The following is a 19,085-nucleotide window of genomic DNA, read 5'->3' on the forward strand; positions in this document are numbered from 1 at the left end:
ATAAAATATATGAACTCAGAAAAAATTATTTCCTTTTTCTAAGGTGAAGCACAGTGGAAGAACAAGCTTGCTGTGATTATATTTATTGAATCATTTTAATGAGCAAAAATATGATCATTAAAATAAAATTACATCGAGTGTTATTTTCTTAAATATAAGTCATTACTCCGGCATGTGAGTTTTTGTCTCTATAAATTCTTCACTGTGAGTACTAATGTATTGTAGGTTTATAATCATTTCATGAGTGGGATTTATATGAAAAAAAAAAAAAAATGCTGCTTTATTGTAGTGTTTTGTGTTTACTAACAAGTGTATCCATGCTCCAAGGCTGCTGATTTAAATCCAATGAAATGTCAGCAACTTAATCTAGTACATTTTGTCCTCATACGTGTGAGTTAATGCTATCACAGTATTTTAACTCACGTTACGTACAGTAACACGAGTTAAATTTTAGAACCTGCTACAGCTAAACTTATTTCTGAAGCTAGTGTTGAAAAGTAATTTCATAATTTGTGATAACAATTTTCATAATTTTCTTCTTAATAAAAATGGTAATCAAGGGATGCTGCTATAGGTAACCACTAATTACATTTATTATGAAAAGATAAATCACAAGATATAATCAGAAGGCCAGCGCAGTTAACCTAGTGGCTATGCGCTTCGCAACATATGCCTGGGGAAGAAGTGTCCTAGGTTCGATTCCCTTCAACGACATGAGGAACTTAAGGATCTTTCTCAGCCATAGCCAAGCCAAGTTAGCTGGTCTTGGGTGTGGAGCCCCCCCCTCCCCCCATTGCAAACACTACTGTTATAATAGTGCAATGGTGAGAGCAGACTGTATTTATTTATTTTTTTAAACCAGTATTTAGGAAAAGTTGGTGTTATAAAGACAAAAAGGATTTGTCTTTAAAACACCAACTACAATTTTTCTTCCAGAACAAATTAAAATATTTAATAAAAAGTAAACACATTTGGAAAAGAAAACAAACACCAACAATCATTATATACTGTACAGCAAAAACTAACTTGTCAGCATTCACTTCTTCTAGCACAAGCCTTAGAGCATCACAAATACTTTCAACTTTACTTCCATTCTCAGAAAGTTTATAATCAGGTATAATTTTACCTCTGTAGGCACAAGAGTACATTTTTTTAGTATCTTCCTCTCTGAAATAAGTAACATGTATATTATTCTTCAGGTTAATAATTTTGTTATTTTATTCATATCAGTTATAAACTACAATGAAAGAAAAATAAATTAAAAATGTATTATATAATTGGAATATGTGAAGGTTGTTTTATGGTAGAATGTAGAATATTTATAATAGAATGTCTTTCATTCAAAAATCTATTTTGAAAAAAGAGAAAATGGAAGAGTTTTTTAAGATGTGGGATAATTTTATATTGTAATTAAAAACAAAACTACAAATTAAAGAATTTTTCAGTGTTCAATAAGGAAATAAGTGGGCATATAAGGTTCAGCTAAAGAAGAATAAAATATGTGCCAATCTAGAGTAAAATGGAGACACTTCACCAGAACATGGCAACATATGTTGGTTATCTGCTTTCCATAGAAAATAATGCTTAAGATAAGTATGAACTATGAGGAGCCTAGCAAAAACTTCTGTTCCTACATAGATAGGCCTGCCAACGAATAATTTCTGGTTTGACTGAATGCAATTTGTGGTTGTCTGCTACAATGTCTACCAATGATGGGCCAAAACTATTTCCACGAACTGTCAGTACAGGGGATCGACAAAGAGTAAGTTGATAAAATCTGAGCAAACTAATGTTGCATCAGCAGTCTCGTTTGCTTAATTCTGAGGTGGCTGGAATGCAGCATAAGAAAACTAGATCAATAGCCTTTATTTGACAGAATAACTAGAATTTTATACACAAGAAAAATGTATAAGACTGTGAAGAACTTAGAGTCAATATAAATCATATATCTTTGGCATCAGCAATTTTCTTTTATGTGCTGATGTGCAAGCTGGGATCTGACTGGAGATATGTAATCAGAGGAAATAGCAGCAGGTCTGACTCAGATCTCGAACCATCTATAGGTTAGAAAATGAAGTGCTTTGCTGTGTGTGCATGTGCAAAAGAACAGCTGGTAGAATGAGAGCAAACATCCCATGGTAGAAGATTATTATTGTTATTATGTGATGCCTCACCACCTGCACTATGTCACCTATTGTCCACAACACTATTTTCATCTATTAAATGAAGGATGAAAAAAACTGACTTTCCAACAGAAAAATTTCTACTACCTCCAAATGAGATCAGCTAAATTCATTTTCATATGAAAAAGTCATAAGGTTATGAATGACATAAGGATTCCTCAAGCCATTCATGACCAGAATCACACTGTAGCCTTTCCAATCAAAGGGTATGTTATCCCATCATTATTTCAATTGCATTGTGGAGGTGCTTAAGACTATCACATGTGAGTGCTATTGTCTATGGTAAGGCTGAGAGCTTGTATAACTTTTCACATGCATACATACCTATTTGATATGTGTTATAATGAAATTCCAATGCAGGAGTAAAAATTTTGGTCATGTAGGATGTTGGAAAAGGGTTTTATTTTGAGTGCATAGTTCAATTCTTCCATTGAAACAAGAAAGGCAGATTTGTTTATTTCAACATAAAGGTTCAGAATGGGTGATGTGTGAAATACATCAGTAACCATTATGTTTCCTGATGGAACAGAATCCAACCATCTAAATGAGTTCTCCTTTGAAGAAGCACATTTTTGTGAATCATAATCAAGCTCTGACTGAATGAATGCATGGTATAGATTAAGTAAAGAGCATCAGTCTGCAACCTGTGCTGATCAATATTCTTGCACTTTTCTCTTAGTTCACAAGCATGTGCAAAAAAGGATGTCAGCCTCTTGTCAAAAACCAAATTAGATGATCAACTGCTTTTGCAGCTGTTTTTCAATGACCTCATTGATACATGAATGAAAACAAATTGTAGATTCATCAACATAAAGAGCATTCTATAGTGGGAAGAATGCTTTTCTAAGTCTGCTATTCTTTGACAGCAAAATGTCAATGATAACCTGACAGCAAAATTGACATTTGCTGGCAGGTTATCTAGATCATTTTATTCTGTAACTTAATAATAGACTTAGAAAGTAGAGCTAGAAAGAAAATTTTTAATCAAAAGAGAAGTTCATCATCATCAAATTCCTGCCATGTACCCTCAAGGGGCGTACAGGATATGATAGTACTACATGAAAAAAATTACATCATTACTAACTTCCTATCTACAATTTTCCTCCAAATCAGTCTGTTATTTGTCAAGACTCCAACATTATCAGATCTTATATTTCTATCGTCTAAGGCACTTTGTACTGTATCAATCTACCAATATCTTGGTCTTCCTCTGGGTCGTTTTGCTGGAAACCTGGCAGAGAAGAGAAGTTTTGCTAATCTTTCTTCGCCCATTCTGTTTAAGTGAGCATACCACCTGAGATCATCATCATCATCATCATCAAATTCCTGCCATGTACCCTCAAGGGGTGTACAGGATATGACAGTACTACATGAAAAAATTACATCATTACTAACTTCCTATCTACAATTTTCCTCCAAATCAGTCTGTTACTTGTCAAGACTCCAACATTATCAGATCTTATATTTCTATCGTCTAAGGCACTTTGTACCGTATCAATCCACCTATATCTTGGTCTTCCTCTGGGTCGTTTTCCTGCCAACCTGGCAGAGAACACTTGTTTTGCTAATCTTTCCTCTCCCATTCTATTTAAGTGACCATACCATCTGAGATTAGCTCTGCTAACGCATTCCTGGATGCTGACAATGTCAAGTTCTTTCCTAATATCCTCATTTTTAATATGATATTGCCATTGATGCCATCTGTTCACGCCTCTAATCTTTCTCAGGACTCTCATATCTGCGGTCTCTAGTCTTTGGTCAAGTGTTTTACTTCTGACCCAGCTCTCAGATCCATAAGTTAAAATTGGTTTGAACACAGTCTTGTATACAGCTAATTTAGTGTTCCGACTAATTTCTTTCTTATTCCATATGAATTTATTCAATTGACTTCCCACGATACCAGCTTTGCTGATTCTGTTGTCTATTTCTATATTTAGTTTACCATCTTCAGTAAAAATTGTGCCTAAGTAGCTGAAATGTTTTACTTGTTCCACAGGTTCTCCATTCACAACACAGTTGACATTTTCAATGATTCTGCCTATTTTCATTGTCTTTGTCTTTTTATTGCTGACCTTCATACCATATCTATTACAACAGCTATTCAATTTAGTCAGAGAATCTTGCAGACTTGTAGCGGATTTATTTAGAAGTATAACATCATCCGCATAAAGCAAAGAGCTGACATTAACATCTCCAATTTTGATATCAGGTTTAATACCACATTCCTTCATAATGTGATCCATATAGATAATGAATAACAGGGGGGATAATGTACATCCTTGTCTCACACCAGATTTAACATTAAACCATCTTCCTGTACTTCCTTCAATTCTAACTGCTGACTCACAACTCAAATAAAGACTAAGTATTGCTTGATATAATGCCCCATTGACACCATATAACTGCAGCGTATTGAATAGCTTCTCTCTTGGCACCTTATATGCCTTTTCCAAATCGACAAAACTTAAATACAGATCTTTGTTATATTCCCATGCTTTCTCGACTATTTGTCGTAAAGTGAAGATCTGATCCTGACAGCCTCTATTTGGCCTGAATCCAGCTTGTTCTTCACCAAGCTTTTCTTCCACAATTCTTCTCAACCGTTTCTCAAGTATACTTGCATAGATCTTGCCAGGAACACTCAGTAGGGAAATACCTCTGTAATTCTCACATTCAGTTTTATTTCCCTTTTTATATATGGGTACTATGAGAGCTCTACTCCAATCATTGGGAATTCGTCCCTCTGTCCAGGCTTTCTGAACTATGCAGTGCAGCCACTGTAAGACTCTTATACCACCATACTTCAGCATTTCTGGTCGAATATCATCTACTCCTGCTGCCTTTCTACATTTCAAGCCTTTGATGGCTTTTTCTACTTCAAGTATGGATATGTATTCCTGACTGCATGCCTGGTCAGTGTTTTTTATCACTGTGCTGTCATCACTGCTTGTTTCATTTAGCAGTTTTTCAAAGTAATTACTCCATACTTCAAGGATATCTTTTTCTCCTGTTTTCATTTCATCTTTATCATCTCTAATTCCTTTTACAGCACTCTTTCCTCCGTTCCTAAGCTTCTTCAACAACCTCCAGAATATTTTGCCACCTTCTTGATATTTATTTTCTATATTCTTGCCAAAGTCCTCCCATGACTTTTGTTTAGCTAGTTTTACACACTGTTTAGCTTTCTTACATTTGTCTCTGTATTCTGTAAGAGTAACAGCTGCCTTATTTGCCAGGAACTTTTGATATGCTTTCTTCTTTTCCTTCACTGCCTCTTTAACTTCCTGTGTCCACCAGGGAGTTCTGATTTTTTTATCCTTGCACACAACCTCACCACATGCCTCTCTGGCAGAATCAATCAATGTTTCCTTCAGAGTTTGCCACTGAATCTCCAAGGTTTGATTCCTGTTCTCAAACTCTTTCATTTTCTTTTCAATAATATTTCTGTATTTTAGTCTACAGTTCACATCTGAGAGCTGCTCAACTTTTATTCGCTTTAAAACTTTCTTACATGTTATTCTTTTCAATATGAAATTCAATTTTATCCTGCTCAAGACTAAATAGTGATCACTTCCAATTTCAAATCCTCTGTACACTCTGGTGTCCTGCACCAGGGAGAAAACATCACTATCAACAATAACATAGTCAATGAGACTTTTCTTATTCCTAGCCTCTTCTCTCCATGTGAATTTGTGCAGATTTTTATGTTGGAACATGGTGTTAGTAATAACCAGTCCATGTCCTGAGCAGAAATCCAACAGATATTTGCCATTATTATTAGCTTTGCTCTTTTCTCCAAATTTTCCCAAAATATTTTTGTATGTCTCACAATCATTTCCTACTCTACTATTTAGATCCCCAACAAGGACCAACTTTTCCTTTTTCATTGTGTCAGTTGCTTTTTCTAAAGCATCAAAAAATTCCTCCACTTCTACCTTAGTAGAACCTTCTGTGGGACCATAGGCACAAATAAGTCTCATTGTCCAGTTCCCCATTCTCATATTTGCCCACATTACTCTACTTGAGACTGACTGCCATTCAAGAAGATTAGCCTCGTATTTTGTGTTGAATACTATGGCTACTCCTTCTTTTCCTTGATTCTCATTGCCTGAATATAACATTTTGTATTTATTGCTCAGAAAGATCTCACCAGTTTTGGTCTTTTTTGTTTCAGTCACCCCTATTATGTCGATCTGGTACTTATCTAATTCCTCAGCTAGCTCCATTTCTTTGCCATTCAGGCTTCTTACATTGATAGTACCGATCTTTAACTCTGGTGATGTTGAGTTGGGGTTTGTTTTCAGATTTGTTCCAGTAGCTGACTTTTCGCTGTTCGCCCTGGTTCCCTGGCGAAAACAACGGGGGCCTTGTTTAACCGGGCGACGCCCCAGCCGGCATGAAATTTTGTCATGTTGTACCATCATTTTTTATTTTGGTTTAACCAATAAGAATACAATTTGGTCGGCTAAATCCCAAATTGCCAGCCCATCCTCGTTCGTTCAGTATCAAAGTAGATACCCAACAGGGTGCACCACGAGAAGGTGAGGATTGGACATTAGGTCAGAAGCCCTGGTCGGTTCTCCGCATTCCTTTAAAGGCTATGTGGAGGTCTCCTCTCAGTTATACAGCTTTGACTGCACCACCTGAGATTAGCTCTGCTAAAGCATTCCTGGATGCCGACAATGTCAAGTTCTTTCCGAGTATCCTCGTTTTTAATATGATATTGCCATTGATGCCATCTGTTCACGCCTCTAATCTTTCTCAGGACTCACATATCTGCGGTCCCTAGTCTTTGGTCAAGTGTTTTACTTCTGACCCAGCTCTCAGATCCATAAGTTAAAACTGGTTTGAACACTGTCTTGTATACAGCTAATTTAGTGTTCTGACTAATTTCTCTTATTCCATATGAATTTCTTCAGTTGACTTCCTACCATACCAGCTTTGCTAATTCTGTTGTCTATTTCCATATTTAATTTACCGTCTTCAGTAAAAATCGTGCCTAAGTAGTTGAAATGTTTCACTTGTTCCACAGGTTCTCTATTAACAACACAGTTGACATTTTCAACAATTCTGCCTATTTCCATTGTCTTTGTCTTTTTATTGCTGACCTTCGTACCATATCTATTACAACAGTTATTCAATTTAGTCAGAAAATCTTGCAGACTTGTAGCAGATTTATTTAGAAGTATAACATCGTCCGCAATAAAGCAAAGAGCTCACATTAACATCTCCAATTTTGATATCATGTTTAATACCACTTTCCTTCATAATGTGATCCATATAGATAATGAATAACAGAGGGGATAATGTACATCCTTGTCTCACACTAGATTTAACATTAAACCATCTTCCTGTACTTCCTTCAATTCTAACTGCTGACTTACAACTCAAATAAAGACTACATATAGCTTGATATAATGCCCCACTGACACCATATAACTGTAGCGTATTGAATAGCTTCTCTCTTGACACCTTATCATATGCTTTTCCAAATCGACAAAACTTAAATACAGATCTCTGTATTCTCATGCTTTCTCTACTATTTGTCGTAAAGTAAAGATCTGATCCTGACAGCCTCTATATGGTCTGAATCCAGCTTGTTTTTCACCAAGCTTTTCTTCCACAATTCTTCTCAACCGTTTCTAAGTATACTTGCAGAGATCTTACCAGGAACACTCAATAGGGAAATACCTCTGTAATTCTCACATTCAGTTTTATTTTCCTTTTAATATATGGGTACTATTAGAGCTCTACTCCAATCATCGGGAATTCGTCCCTTTTTCCAAGCTTTCTGAACTATGCAGTGGAGCCACTCAAGACTCTTATACCACCATACTTTAGCATTTCTGGTTGAATATCATCTACTCCTGCTGCCTTTCCACATTTCAAACTTTTGATGGCTTTTTCTACTTCAAGTATGGATATGTATTCCTGACTGCATGCATGGTCAGTGTTTTTTACTGTGCTGTCATCACTACTTTTTTCATTTAGCTTTTTCAAAGTAATTAGTCCATATACTTCAAGGATATCCTTTTCTCCCGTTTTCGTGTCACCTTTATCATCTCTAACTCCTTTTACAGCACTCTTTCCTCCATTCCTAAGCTTCTTCAACAACCTCCAGAATATTTTGCCACCTTCTTGATATTTATTTTCTATATTCTTACCAAAGTTTTTGTCTCCCATGACTTTTGTTTAGCTAGTTTTACACAGTGTTTAGCATTCTTGCATTTATCTCTGTATTCTCTAAGAGCACAAGCTGACTTATTTGACAGGAACTTTTGATATGCTTTCTTCTTTTCCTTCACTGCCTCTTTAACTTCTTGTGTGTACAAGGGAGTTCTGATTTTTTTATTCTTGCAGACACCCTCACCACATGCCTCTCTGGCAGAATCAATCAATGTTTTCTTCAGAGTTTGCCACTGAATCTCCAAGGTTTGATTCCTGTTCTCAAACTCTTTCATTTTTTCTTCAATAATCTTTGTGTATTTTAATCTACAGTTCAAATCTGAGAGCTGCTCACCTTTTGTTTGCTTTAAAAGTTTCTTACATGTTATTCTTTTCAATATGAAATTCAATTTTATCCTGCTCAAGACTAAATAGTGATCACTTCCAATTTCAAATCCTCTGTACACTCTGGTGTCCTGCACAAGGAAGAAAACATCACTATCAACAATAACATAGTCAATGAGACTTTTCTTATTTCTAGCCTCTTCTCTCCATATGAATTTGTGCACATTTTTATGTTGGAACATGGTGTTACTAATAACCAGTCCATATACTGAGAAGAAATCCAACAGGTATTTGCCATTATTATTAGCTTTGCTTTTTTCTCCAAATTTTCCGAAAACATTTTTGTATGTCTGATAATCACTTCCTACTCTGCTATTTAGAACCCCAACAAGGACCAACTTTTCCTTTTTCATTGTGTCAGATGCTTTCTCTAAAGCATTAAAAAATTCATCCAATTCTACCTTAGTAGAACCTTCTGTGGGACCATAGGCACAAATAAGTCTCATTGTCCAGTTCCCTATTCTCATATTTGTCCACATTACTCTACTTGAGACTGACTGCCATTCAAGAAGATTAGCCTCGTATTTTGTGTTGAATACTATGGCTACTCCTTCTTTTCCTTGATTCTCATTGCCTGAATATAACATTTTGTATTTATTGCTCAGAAAGATCTCACCAGTTTTTGTCTTTTTTTTGTTTCAGTCACCCCTATTATGTCGTTCTGGTACTTATCTAATTCCTCAGCTAGCTCCATTTCTTTGCCATTCAGGCTTCTTATGTTGATAAGATGTTTAACTCTGGTGATGTTGAGTTGGGGTTTGTTTTCAGATTTGTTCCAGTAGCTGACTTTTCGCTGTTCACCCTAGTTCCCTGGCGAACACAACGGGGGCCTTGTTTAACTGGGCGACGGTTAAAAGAGAAGTTATGAAGGTCTTTTAATAAACCATATTTCTAGGATGTCTCATAAGGTTTTCCATGTCGAAGAGAATTAAAACCAGGCATTTGTGTTTCAGTACTGTACCTCTGAGAGACGTTTCTAAATAGACCAACTGATCTAATGTTGATCAATGTTTAGAGAAGCTGTGCTGAACATCAGAAAGAAGACTGCCACTTTCTAGATAAATCAGATTTTCTCCAAGATTTTAAATCCAAAAAGCCATTTTTGATATATTCAAGAACCAAGGATATCTGCAATTGTCCTGAAATCAAAAGCCAGACATCCATTATAATCTAGATTTACAAATGTTATGTTGTATATCTATCCTACATTTTAAAAATTTTATTCTATATCCCTTTTACAGTGGTTGTCTGAATAAGATGAAGTAAACTGGATCACTGGTTGCTTTGGAATTCTCTGATGTATAACACAATGTGCCTTGGGACATACACATTTAAAAGGTTTGATATGGTAGGGCTCCTATCTATCTATTAAATATACCCTATACTCTATTTTGATAACTTTTTTTTTTTTTTTCCCTTGCTGCTGCTTGGCATTTGTGGTTCAACATAGTTTTGGATGAAATGGAAACCAAGATAATTCTGGAATTGATTTTGCTGCTGCCTTAATAATAAAATTTGATTCATGTATCACTTCTCAGGATTAAATTTGTGCCAATTGTGAAAAAGTGTTCTGGTCAGATTGGTCAATTTTCCACCAGGCATCTGTTAAAGACTTCCTTTGATGATATACTGAAAAGCATAAGAAAGTAACTGCTTCCATGTATGTTCTCTTCACTCTCTCACATACAAAGTAAAAGAATAGCAGGAAAGCAGACTGTAAGGTTTATTGCAGAATATGAACAGTACATATGAGAGAAGATATTGTTTCAGTTGTCCAAAAGGGGTAAAGTCATTATTATTATTATGCACATGCTCAACAATCCAGCCTTTCCCATTAGTATCTGCATTATCCCACAGAGTATTATATCTGCTGTTACCCATAAGAAGAATATGGAGATTACAGTTCTCAGTTAATACAGAACCCAGTGTAAGGAATGCAACACAATAAAAAATTCCACTGATAGATCAATGGGCCACAGTTTCTAGAATTGTGCTTAGTTGGACATACTAGAATGGGGTTTGGTTTCCCAAAAGGATAATGACTCCTCCATGAGCCAGTCCATTCCTGGTTCTGTCCTTTAACAGTAACTTCGATATGTTTTCTACAGACATAGACAGACATGATTACAATGCTCATGTATTTTCTACAGACATGTAGACAGATATGATTACAATGCTCATGTATGTTGTAACTGCTGAAAGGTGAAAATGTCATACAGATTTGTGTTCCTTTTGATATTTCTTTACTGTCATCTTCTTAGTGTAATGCCAGGTGAACTGGTGGAAAGCTTTCTCTATACTTCTTAATATGAAATGTTTTGCTTAGTCTAGAGCTTTTATATCTCTTCTTCATCATTCTACCTTTTGCATGCTTGGAAATATGCTGGATGTTTTACTATGCAGTTAGCATTTTAATAGAGTTTGTTTTATTTTCATGGTCTTTATTTCCATGTACAGATCATGAGAATAAATGACAAAACTATAGCAGGCAGCTTGGAAATGCATATTTCTGACAATTAATGCAGCTAAGTGGATTAGGGATATAAAGACACTGAAGGAATGGGGATTGCAGAGTTTGGTGGACAGGAGAAAAAGAAGTAATATGACAGAGATGTTCAAAGTTAGTAAGGGAATTTTCTTGGTTTAATTCAGAAGGGATTATATAAAAAAGTTGAAGGTGAGAAAGGAAGAACCAGAGGCCATTGCTGAAGTTATGTGAGAGTGTGGTGAAGAGGGATGTGAGAAGTTTTTTACATGGAGAATTATGGGTGAATGGAATGCATTACCAGAATATGTTGTTAATGCAGGGAGTGTTAAGGATTTTAAGATTCAGTATAATAATAATAACACTCCTTGGTCAGCATCACATTATCATCCTATTCATCAGGACCACTTTATAGAGTCTCTCCTTAGTTTTTAAGGCCATGAACACAGCTTCTCATTTGGAACATCAAAGAGACACATTATGTTATAATTTCTCTAGAATTATTGTTTTATTGGGCATTACTATAACTGGTATTGCTCCTATGATTACTTCAGAATGGTTCTAACTATTATCATAATAATATTTTTACAAGAATATCACCCAAGCGTTGACTATTTGGGGAAATCCTTCTAAACTTCCTAAGTTTAGAAGGATTTTCCACCTTCTTTATTCTTCTGAATAATCAGAAGAATAAAGAAAAAATAAATGCCACCTTCTTTATTCTTCTGAATAAAGAAGGTGGCATTTATGCTACTCACCATACTCCTGTTGTATAGATGATGAAAATGATTATACATTTACATGTGCAGACATTTTTTGTTTTTTACTTTTCTTAGAAGATGATTTATCTATAGTTTCTGTACATACTTGATTGGGGCCCTTGTGAAGTCTTGTTTAAATTTGAGAATGAAGAATTTATACTTAAAAGGATTCTGGATTCAGTGCTAGAAATCCAATTCATCATGGAACCATGCATGGATGATCATTATTTGGCAATCAATAAATGCACTTAGAAGTGGAAAGCTAAGGTTACCCAAGGAGCAAGCCTCTTTCCCATTGTCCTGTTCCATAATGATGGAAGGAGACTTATCACAACACTATCGGCCCTGGCCTGGACCCCTTCTCCCATCACTGTGAAAGTAGTGCATAAATACCAACAGAATCTCCCTTTCTGGATGTTGATGGGTTGCAATGCATGGCAAACATGACAGCAGAATATTGGAGACCAGTGATGGTGGGTTGGAAAAAGGAAAGAAAAAAGACTCAAGAAGTAAAGAATATAGGACAAAGTGCACAGCTAAGTGGAGGAACGAAAAGGCCAGTAACATCACCAGGATGTCCTCTCCACCACAAACAGTGGTGGAGAGGACATCCCAGTGCCAAACAATGACATTTTAAAAGACTGTTTTTTAGTGCCTACATAACAAATTTATTTCAGGGCACCATGTTCCCAATCCTTGAATTATTATACAAAATAATAAATAAATACAAATGAGCTTAGAGTGACTATTCTTGTATTATATCTCTGAAAGATTAGTAATCTTCTGTTAATAATAACACAGAAGACAGAAAAGATAAAAACAAATAAACTTACTGTAATGAAGAAAGAAACAAATTTATATCTGATGATGAATCCACTTGAGATACAAATGTTTTGAGATTACTGAGGAATGCCTATTTAAGCAACAGAATACAGTATATTTTAATTGTGCCATTTAATAAAATCAAAATTTTAATAATTTTACATGTATTTTTTAAAAATTCATTAACAAAAATAACTGAAACTGTAAAAAATATTACCTCCTACCAGACCAGGAGAGAAACATATTGTACTCATAAGCAAAGTTTTATTATATTATATTTGTTTCTTCAACAAATTATAGCATTTTATGAATGTTGAAAAAAAGAAAGGAAAAAAAAAAAAAAGAAAAAAACTTAAAAATGTATATATGTAAATGATAGTGATATCTGAAGTTGGAGAGGGGTGGTAGGTACAGTACTGATTCTCCCTGATAATGCATTTAATTTTTATTACTAGATAATAGCACAAAAAGGCTAATTTAAAAAAGTACTTAAAGAATATGGAATTGCAAGCTCATTTCACTCATTAACAAACACTACTGTCCCACTACATAATAAATAATTAAAACATTTCAAAAATACTCATAGTAAAGAAAAATTTCCATCTAATAAGAAATCTTTATTAAAAAAAGACATGCCAGGGCTTGTTCCAGAAACAGAATGTAAGCTGTACTGTTCACAAAAGGGAATTCTTAGTAATCCATATGTATGCTGTAAACTATGCACGGGACCTTGGAACTTAATCCCCTTATTTAGAGTGCCTGCCTAGGGCAAGACACGATGGTCCGAGTATGAGTAACGCACACAAAAGATGTATCATCTGCTAGAGTCCTATTTGGCGCTGCTCATCGCGCAATGTGGTAAGGACGATAGTCGGCAGTGAATTTGGTGCTAGTTGTCAAAGAGACATGCACTGTTCACGAAAAGAGAAGAACCAATAGCAGAAGAAAGCGATAGATACAAAACGGAAGGGCAGAGCCGAAAGCATTCTCTTATCTCTCATCTCCTAGCTCTGAGCTTTTGCTCTGGTGCCAGCTCGTGTTCCTGTATTCCAGTATTCAGACGCCGAAACTCGCGGAGACCTCTAAGGTAGTAAACCTATGGAATGATGTTGTGTAGTCAGAAAACATGCACTCCTGTGATAGCCAAGGCAGATAAGGAACCTCAGGGCCATGCTGTATGTTACTGACGAAGACTCAACGTCCACCTGCGGTATGCAGTATGGTCTCCCAATATAAAGGTCTATGGAACAGGAAAGAAGGAACCACCATTCCAGATATCGAGCTAAGAAGGAAAGTATGACTTTAGTCCCAGTAAGAAATTCTTTGTCTTCACATTTTGGATTCATAAAGAAGGGACGTGTGTAATCTTACTAAGTGTTCATGTTGAACGAATGCGAGAGTTTAATAACAAAGAAATTAGTAATTTCTTTGTTCCTCGAGAACGGATTGTGATATCTTAATTAGTTCCTTGAGAATGTGTGTTTAGTTAATGTAAGCTCATAAAATTGTATAAATCGAAATGATGTTAGTTCCTTGAGAACGTGTTAAGGGTTAGTAAGATTTATTTGAAGTAACAAATTTTATACAGTAGAACACACAAATTTTACACCAATAGAACACACAAAAATTTGTGTGTTCTATTGGTGTGAACAAAGCATAATCCTGACATAATCTACTAAGTAGCCAGATGAATTAACGAAGTTTGAGTTGTGTTGTTCTAGAAGAAATGGCTTAACCTTGATATTTAAATGTGAGTTAAGATCTCAAAGTGTGTGTAATTTCTATGTTTTTAAGTATAATAAATGTTTTGTGTTAATTTAAAGTATATGCTTGCCTGACTTAATTTCATCTTTACTACTCATAAAAAATTCGAATCAAAGCTGGAACACAATTTATTAATATAGGACCATGACTGTAATGTGCTTGAGGATAGAAATAAATATATAGTAAGTCTTTTAAAGTAATAGTGTATTGTGTTCTCTGATCATTGATTCCTGAATATTACGCTTTCGATTATCTAAACGCAGGGTGGCGCAGTACAAATAAATTTTCTCTGTGTCGAAATAGGAATCAATTATCAGATGAATAGAAGGGCTGGTTCATCCATAAGAATACCACCTCCCTTTATTCGCACCAGAAATATAATAAGAAGCCTTCTTATTATAATAATAATAAGAATCATTATAATAAGAAGTAGGCCACAGGTGTGTACTAAGACTGCATGTTAGAGAGTTGATAGATGGAAAAACAACAATTGAGTGTATAGGATAAAAGATATATATATATAAGGAGAAAGGAATAAAAGATAACAAATATTAACCCCCCCCCCCGAGATATAACACTATGACTGTTGGACTTTGTCAAGGCATTTGAGAGGAAACCACATAAAAGGCTGTTACATAAACTGGAGGATATGGGATTGGAATATAAACTACTGACATGGATAAGCTGATGGACAGGTATCAGAAAGTGGTAAATGAAGAGGATGAATCTGCCAGATTTAAGGTGACCAGTGGTGTACCACAAGGATCAGTCCATGGACCACTGTTGTTCAAGCTATAGATTAGTGATACCGAGAAGGAACTAATGTTCAACTGCTTGTTAATGATGCAAAGAAGGTAAAACCATCAGTGATGCTACTTAGTATGCAGCAATTACAGAATGAACTAAATAAGGTGGAACTGGACATCTCATTTCAAAGTTATACACTTTGGTGTCATGAGATTTCCAATGGCATATTATAATGGGCAGAAATATGCTTGGAGAAACTGATGAAGCCAGGATTCTTAGAGTTATGGTGGATTGGAAGTTAAAAAAATTCAAAGATCACATAGCAAAAATTGCAAACACAATTCAGAGTATAATTGCTGAAATGAACATTGATGCATAAAGATGGAAATTATTTTGCCTCTTTACAAGGCATTGATATGACCATACCTGGAGGACTAGTGTGCAGAGATTGTTCTCCTGTATTCTGAGCAGATAAAGAAGCTGTAAAAAAAAAAGTTACAAAAGTGATATCAGGATTATGGAATGTAGATTATAAGGACAGACTGAGAGTATGCAGACACCTAGAGAGAAGAAAGAGGGGTGATATAACTATAAACTTCAGAAAGAGTGTTAGAGGATATTAAGTGATAGAATTTTATGCTACATGGAAGATGAGAAGAGGACAGAAGGCATCCTGGAATTTGAGTTGGCACATATTTCTTTTGCAGAGCAGTGAGGAGTGGAACAGTTTGCTGCAGTGGTGAGTGCATCTAGTGTGAATGAGTTTAAGAGAAGATATGAGAGCTGATGAGCCCTTGACTCCCTGGGAGAATAAGTTCAGCAACTGTATTGTTAAGAACACCTATCGAAGCTCAGAGAGCCTTTCTTTAAATAAAATTTCACTTATAAGAGAAAGGAAGTTATGATACCGTTGGTCTCTGATTAGGCTTATACTGGATTATGGTTCTTTCTCAACTTTGCTTGAACAGATTTTTAATGGATATCAACAGAATGAAGGTACTTAAAAATATTCATTAAGTGTATGAAGAGAATGCATCATAACAATTAAAAGAGTTGGTTGATTAGTTCATTTATAAGATATGATGCATTTAGTTGACAGGTTATGATAGACATCATAATAAAAAAAAGCAAGTAGCAAAAAAGACAGCAAAGAGGTTGTTTGTGTTACGATTTGAAAACAAGTAGAATGGCCTTCAACAATGAGTTATAGATAAAGTGAATTTATGTAGCTTTAACACAGAATTAATGTTTCGGTTGGAGGATAGGCTAATTAAAAATTGGTGCATAATGATCAGCTAATTTAGCACTACTGACTATGTCAATACTGCTGTTATATGTTTAAGTATAAATATATACAAAAATATTTAAAAAATGTATGTATAACATAAAAAAGACATGAGAAAATGGAGAATATAAGCTATGAATGCAAATATATATATATATATATATATATATATATGCTGACATGCATATATGGGACAGAACCTCATGCATATCAATTTGGCTGAGTGATTAGCATATCTACTCTTTAACCAAGGCTGTGGATTCAAACCTTGCCACGGGCAGGGATATTTGTGCCTATCTTAAGGTGGGAGATGAATTTCATTGTCCAGCATAAGACCACTGGCCTGCTTATTGGAGGTTTGAAGTGGCTTGAAAAAGTTCCATGTTTAGTCTCTAGAGAAGTGTTTCCAAACCATGTAAAGAATAAATGAAAACCCTACCCACAATACTAATGTAAAAAGTTCACCTACTGTGGGTCTGCTTTTCTTGAAGGTATTCCAGTTATCTCAACTATAAAACAAACTCTGAACATACATGCTAGTAAAATAGGAATCTGGATAATTCATATGCATTTGACATTTTAGATGGAGAATAAGTAACACATTTTATCAACAAAAATAAAATTATAAAATAACATGCAGGAAACCTATCCACAATTGACTATATAATACCAAAGACACTAGATCTGAAGAAACAACTGCTGATATCTGGATTCTAACATCAACTGATATAGGATCTGACCATGCATTACTTATTGGAAAATTATAATTCTGGAGTGGGGAGATAAAAAAAGTAACAGATTAAGGGAAAAAGTTTAAGGTAGAACTGTTACAGGAAGAGAAAGTTAAAATCCTATATCAATGAAGAATAAAAGAGCAATTAAAAAAGTTATTTAAATTAAGGGGATATTAAATCCCACATTATTTCAAAGCCGAATGAGAAACTCAAAGATAGAAATCTAATCTAAGAGTTTCATGCCGAATATAGAAACTATATAAAGCTCGGTGAGTCCAAGCATAAGCCAACACCTGGTAGTGCAATGCCAGAACAACTCGTAAAGGTGGAGCAAGCTCCGATCACTGTTCTTAGTATTTACCCATAATGTAAAACAACAGCTCCTAGGAGATGTATTACTGTTCTACATTATGAGAGAAGGTCACTACCCAGACCGATTTCGACTTTTTTTTTGAGGTCTCATCAGTGAGTAGGTAGACCTGAATAATACTATGATGGTAATGAACAGAACTTACATATACTCTGCTATACAAATTGGCAAGAAAGTGTACCAATTTGGCAATGTAAAAATTATTTAAATTAAGAGGATATTAAATCCCACATTATTTCAGAGCCGAATAAGAAACTCAAAGATAGAAATCTAATCTAAGAGTTTCATGCCGAATATAGAAGCTATATAAAGTTCGGCGAGGCCAAGCGTAAGCCAACACCTGGTAGTGCAATGCCAGGACAACTCGTTGTAAAGGTGGAGCAAGATCCGATCAGTTCTTAGTATTTACCCATAATGTAAAACAACAGCTCCTAGGAGATGTATTACTGTTCTACATTATGGGAGGTCACTACCCAGACCGATTTTGACCTTTTTTGAAGTCTCATCAGTGAGTAGGTAGACCTGAATAATACTAAGATGGTAGTGAACAGAACTTACATATGCTCTGCTATACGAATTGCCAAGAAGGTGTACCAATAAATTATTTAAAATAAAGAGCCAAGAGGCTTCGATTCTGCGACGTAAAAATTATTTAAATTAAGGGGATATTAAATCCCACATTATTTCAGAGCCGAATAAGAAACTCAAAGATAGAAATCTAATCTAAGAGTTTCATGCCGAATATAGAAACTATATAAAGTTCGGCGAGTTCAAGCGTAAGCCAACACCTGGTAGTGCAATGCCAGGCAATTAAAAAAGTTTTAACGAACACAAAGAACTGAATCAAAGCAGGGAAATCTTTAAAAATTATGTCAAACAAGCAGCATATGAAGCCTTAGGATAGATGGACTCCTTGGTACTCAGAAGTTAAACTGTTGGGGGAAAAAAAAAAACTTTTTGGAATATCTATATGATAAAACTAATGAAGAAAAGTAAAAGTATAAAAGATACAAAAGCTTAAGCAATGAAATAAGTAACAAAATTTGGGAAATACAAAGAGAATTCTAGGATAACTATTCAAAATAGCTCATGCATGACTTATGGCATTCAGAAACAAATATGGAGATTAATTAGAAACCAAAGAATTGCATCATGTGAGTGTATAAACATAAATTCTAAGAACACTTTACTAAATTGTATGGAGATGAAGAAAAAAAAATTACTGAAAACCTGAAAGATGAAGACATAGAAATAACATCACAACAAATAGAAAAAAATTAAGAAACAGACAGCTAGAATAGACAAAATACAGAATGAGTTAAAATATGCAGGAAGAGAAATAATATTTCAGTTAACTCGTGAAA

General features: G+C 35.0%; 1 protein-coding gene across 2 annotated transcripts in view; it reads right to left on the minus strand.

Moving 5' to 3' along the window:
* Nucleotides 1-19,085, minus strand: part of Elp1 (elongator complex protein 1) — a 215,592-nt gene that overhangs the window by 105,649 nt on the left and 90,858 nt on the right. For both annotated transcript variants that reach the window (XM_090400177.1, XM_090400176.1), the window contains exons 20-21: nt 12,833-12,912; nt 1,027-1,167 (exon numbers count right to left, since the gene is read on the minus strand). In XM_090400177.1, coding sequence (XP_090256303.1) covers nt 1,027-1,167; nt 12,833-12,912 — 221 coding nt within the window. The remainder of the gene's footprint in view (nt 1-1,026; nt 1,168-12,832; nt 12,913-19,085) is intronic.

Source organism: Typopeltis vanoorti, chromosome 11, assembly GCF_054136105.1.
Source record: "Typopeltis vanoorti isolate ZY-2024b chromosome 11, IOZ_Tvanoo_1.0, whole genome shotgun sequence".
Lineage (NCBI taxonomy): Eukaryota > Metazoa > Arthropoda > Arachnida > Uropygi > Thelyphonidae > Typopeltis > Typopeltis vanoorti.